Raw genomic sequence first — 3,503 nt, 5'->3', positions numbered from 1 at the left:
CAAGGACGAGGACTTGCTCTACTACGCCGGCCTCCGCCGCTGCACCGACAACCCATACCACGCCGCGTCCAACCCTGACGGACTCATCAACCTCGGCATCGCCGAGAACCACGTACGGAACGTGGACGAGCAGGGGCACTGGATATCAAAAAAAGTATTCTCTCTCCTCAAAGTGTCTTCCAGCAAAATTGGCACAAACAAAAGTGTCTTCCAGCAAACTGCTCTATTTTGCATGTCCGCTAGCAAAGAGGGGTCACTTTTAGTGTCCTGTAGCAAATTTTATCTATACTTATTTGTGTTATCAGCTGATGTGCTGAGAATTGAATACTATAAAACTTGACTGTACGGTCGCAGAGTCCGGATATTTATCCATTTTCAAAAAAAAATATAAGTCTACGAATGCAACCATTCCATAGAGTGTAAACTAATTTTCTATTTGGCGACAGCAGCTCTCGTGCTGAATCTTCCATAAAGACGAGTACTAGACTGGCCGAAACAAAAGCATGTTTACAAATTACAAGATGTATTTCCATTTCATACCAATTACAATCAGTATAGCTTTCTTCAATCTCTAGGATGAAGGAAGAAGGAAGAATTACAACAGCCAATTTTGGCCAAAAGAAGAAAGAAAAACAATCAGTCAAAAACTCAAAAAGATGTGGGCTCACCGCAAATCATCAATGCAATCCTTTAGTCCCAAAAAAAATCAACATTTCATAGAGGCCTAAAGCTTCCCAAAACATAGTGAATGAAAAATATAAAACAAACAAGCAGTCAAAGCCACAGCAGCGCACATAATAGTGCCAAGAGCGAAGGCAGGTAATTAAAGAAAAACAAAACTCAAGCCATGAGAAATACTGTTGATAGCATAATAGGATGGACCTAATGCCTCCCTGACGGCCTCTGAAAATCTGCACAAAAGTTGGTAACATATTAGGATTGAGTCCTGAGATAAAATGTGATATGGATGTTCTACAAAGCGAATTAACAAACTTTCATACTGAAGACAGTCCAATGTATAGTTTTGGTAGTAGTCAAATGTATGACTGCAACCACCTATAATTATAGGTAGAGATATGAAAGGACATTAAGATGAGAGCAGTCGATAAAATGGAATAATTTTGCAGCAATAGATTCCTCAGCTGCCTACATATTCTGCAATCATCGCAAGAAGAAGAAAGGGGTACTATACTTTGTTCAAACAAATGTGCCATATGGCTTTTCAATTTTTCACATATCTAAACTGACCAAAACGAATAGTTGCCAAGAGCTAGAAAAAAAAAGCATAACAAATGTGGGGGGCATGACAAAGGAGAAATGATAGTGGGGACCAGCTTCTCACCTCAATAGTCTTCACCTCCAGCAAACACATCAAGGACTCCACATAAATTCCACCACTGTGACGGGGACCTCTTAATGAACGGCAGTCTACGTGAAGATCCCTTTCAAATTCAGTTGAAACATAAGCCCAACAAAATTCAGCAATACCTTAATCAGCAGTTCTGCTCTAACAAAGAAAATAAAGTCAAACTTCCTTTTGTACTCACCGTGGAGGTACAATTATCATTTCTATCATCATCCTCATCACTAATCGTTTCATGGGCTGAATTCTCTAGTAAACCGTCCTTGTGAATACTTTCTTCCCTTGCAAAGCCATCAAGTTGTTCTATTATTCTCCAATGGTTGTCGGCGAAATCACAAACATCAGATGCAGAATTTGATGTCTCTACTCTCTTGTTCTTAATACCCTCTTCTTCAAGTTCACAATCTTGGTCACTAGTAGCTTGGTCACAAACAGCAGATGCAGAAGTTTGAGATTCATTTTCACACACATAACCTGCCAACCTGACTGTTTCACATAAAGAATCTTGAGGTTCATCTGAAGTACTAACGATCTGCTTTCCATCTTCTTCCATGGAATCATCTTCAGGTACCTTGTTGTGCTCAGTTACTAGATTTTGTGTTTCTTGCCATTCGTCAAGGATGCCTTCAGGTATCCTGTTATGGTTAACAACACTGTTAACTGATATTTCTGCTATGCTCTGTTCTTGGTTGACATCCTTCCTGTGTTCGTTTAAAATACCATGGTGGGCTGAATCATCGGAAGAAGGAACCTCTGGAATCTCAAAATCACTCCCAGCGCTGTCAACAACTATTTCTGCAGTATCATGCTTGTCAATAAATTCCAAAATCTCCAACGAACACAAAACTGACATTTCCTTCCTGTTTGCAACAAATTCTTCTCCAACATATGGCACATCGACTAATTTCGCAGTATTAAGTGAGGTGCTAAACTCTCTGCATCTAGCATTAAGTTCTTCAAGAAAACACTCAATTGGACTATCCATTACCTGCTGATGCTTCTCTAAAGAATCATCCAATTCAGAAAATGCTTTTAGCTCCTTGTTTGTCTCAAACATCACCACTTCTTTCACAATTTTCTCCTCATTGGCATGCTCTTTGTCATCGATAAAGATTTCGGGTGAAGCCATCCGTGATATGAGCTGAAATTCTTCAGAGAATCCATCTTCGAACACCTCTTTTATCTCCTGCCCTTCAACACAAACTTCTGACAGGCCATAATCACCATCAGGCTCTGTTACTCGCTCCACAGCTCTTTCCTCTCCGTCTTCCCCGCGCGGTTCACCACCATCGCTGGCACTGTTCGCGCTCCGGCTCACGCATAGCTCATGATCATTTTCTTTGCTCCACAAGGACGACACGAAATAGACCAGGGTGAACCAGCCGAAACACACGAGAAATGCAAGCACGGCTAAGAAAAGCACCGGAAGGACCAACAGATAAGGCAGCAGCGAGAAGCGAGTCGGCCACCGGAGGAGAGGCGAGGCCCAGACCTGGCTCGGGACGTGGTGGACGTGGAAATGGCGGCAGCCTGCGCCTCCCTTCCCTCCTCTGCTCGCCGCTCGGCACGCCCATCTCCTCCTCCCACTGCTCAAATTCAAAGCCATGAGATGCTAGAGAAGCAGCCCTTGCAAAGGGAGATGATTCTATGATTGGCCGGAGTTCTTTCTGTCACCTAATCGCTTGCTTTTGTGCAGCCCTGAAAGCCGGAAAATCGAACCCGGTAAAGGGCAGACGGCTTCTTTTCGTGTTTGATCACGCAATAGTTTGAAATTTTGGGGTGTTGAGGTCGTGCAAGTGAAAGTGGGGTTGGAGCCCGCCAAGAAGTGTTCAAGCTGTTTACCGGTAGTGTGGCTAGAGGGGATGAGATGTCAAAAGCTAATACATCAATTCAGTCTCTGGTTTCGGTGGATCATGACTGGTTCTGGTAAAGTTGGTCATGAATGCTTATCGACAGCAAGTGTGTTCGGAAAGTAATGAAGGTGAGGAATCCATCAGTAGGATCAGATCCTAGTGTCGCCACTAACGCCCATAACTTAAAGGTGTTAATCGTAAGTTTGGGATTTGTCACCTTTAGTTCGCATTCAGAAACGGAAAGTATGAACATTGTCATGATGTCACGTTGGACGGTTGGAGCTAAT

At 42.9% G+C, this 3,503-nt stretch overlaps 1 protein-coding gene across 1 annotated transcript; it reads right to left on the bottom strand.

The window, feature by feature from the left end:
- Nucleotides 1-506: 506 nt before the first annotated feature.
- LOC117847571 (uncharacterized) lies at nucleotides 507-3,277 on the bottom strand. The gene is made up of 3 exons (XM_034728794.2): nucleotides 1,548-3,277; nucleotides 1,343-1,442; nucleotides 507-911 (listed from the first exon to the last, which is right to left on the bottom strand). Exons 1-2 carry the CDS (start codon nucleotides 2,967-2,969, stop codon nucleotides 1,344-1,346), a joined length of 1,521 nt encoding a protein of 506 aa, XP_034584685.1. The 5' UTR covers nucleotides 2,970-3,277; the 3' UTR covers nucleotides 507-911; nucleotide 1,343.
- Between the last annotated feature and the right edge of the window lie 226 nt (nucleotides 3,278-3,503).

This window comes from Setaria viridis, chromosome 3 (assembly GCF_005286985.2).
Source record: "Setaria viridis chromosome 3, Setaria_viridis_v4.0, whole genome shotgun sequence".
Classification (NCBI taxonomy): domain Eukaryota; kingdom Viridiplantae; phylum Streptophyta; class Magnoliopsida; order Poales; family Poaceae; genus Setaria; species Setaria viridis.
This window is presented reverse-complemented; position numbering and strand designations above follow the sequence as displayed.

What these genes read in the sequence shown, in the direction of transcription:
- LOC117847571 (XM_034728794.2), bottom strand. Translation starts at nt 2,969, where the DNA reads ATGGCTTTGAATTTGAGCAGTGGGAGGAGGAGATGGGCGTGCCGAGCG. An exon ending in ATGATAATTGTACCTCCACG is followed by an intron (nt 1,443 to 1,547) that starts GTGAGTACAAAA and finishes TGAATTTGAAAG; the next exon opens with GGATCTTCACGTAGACTGCC.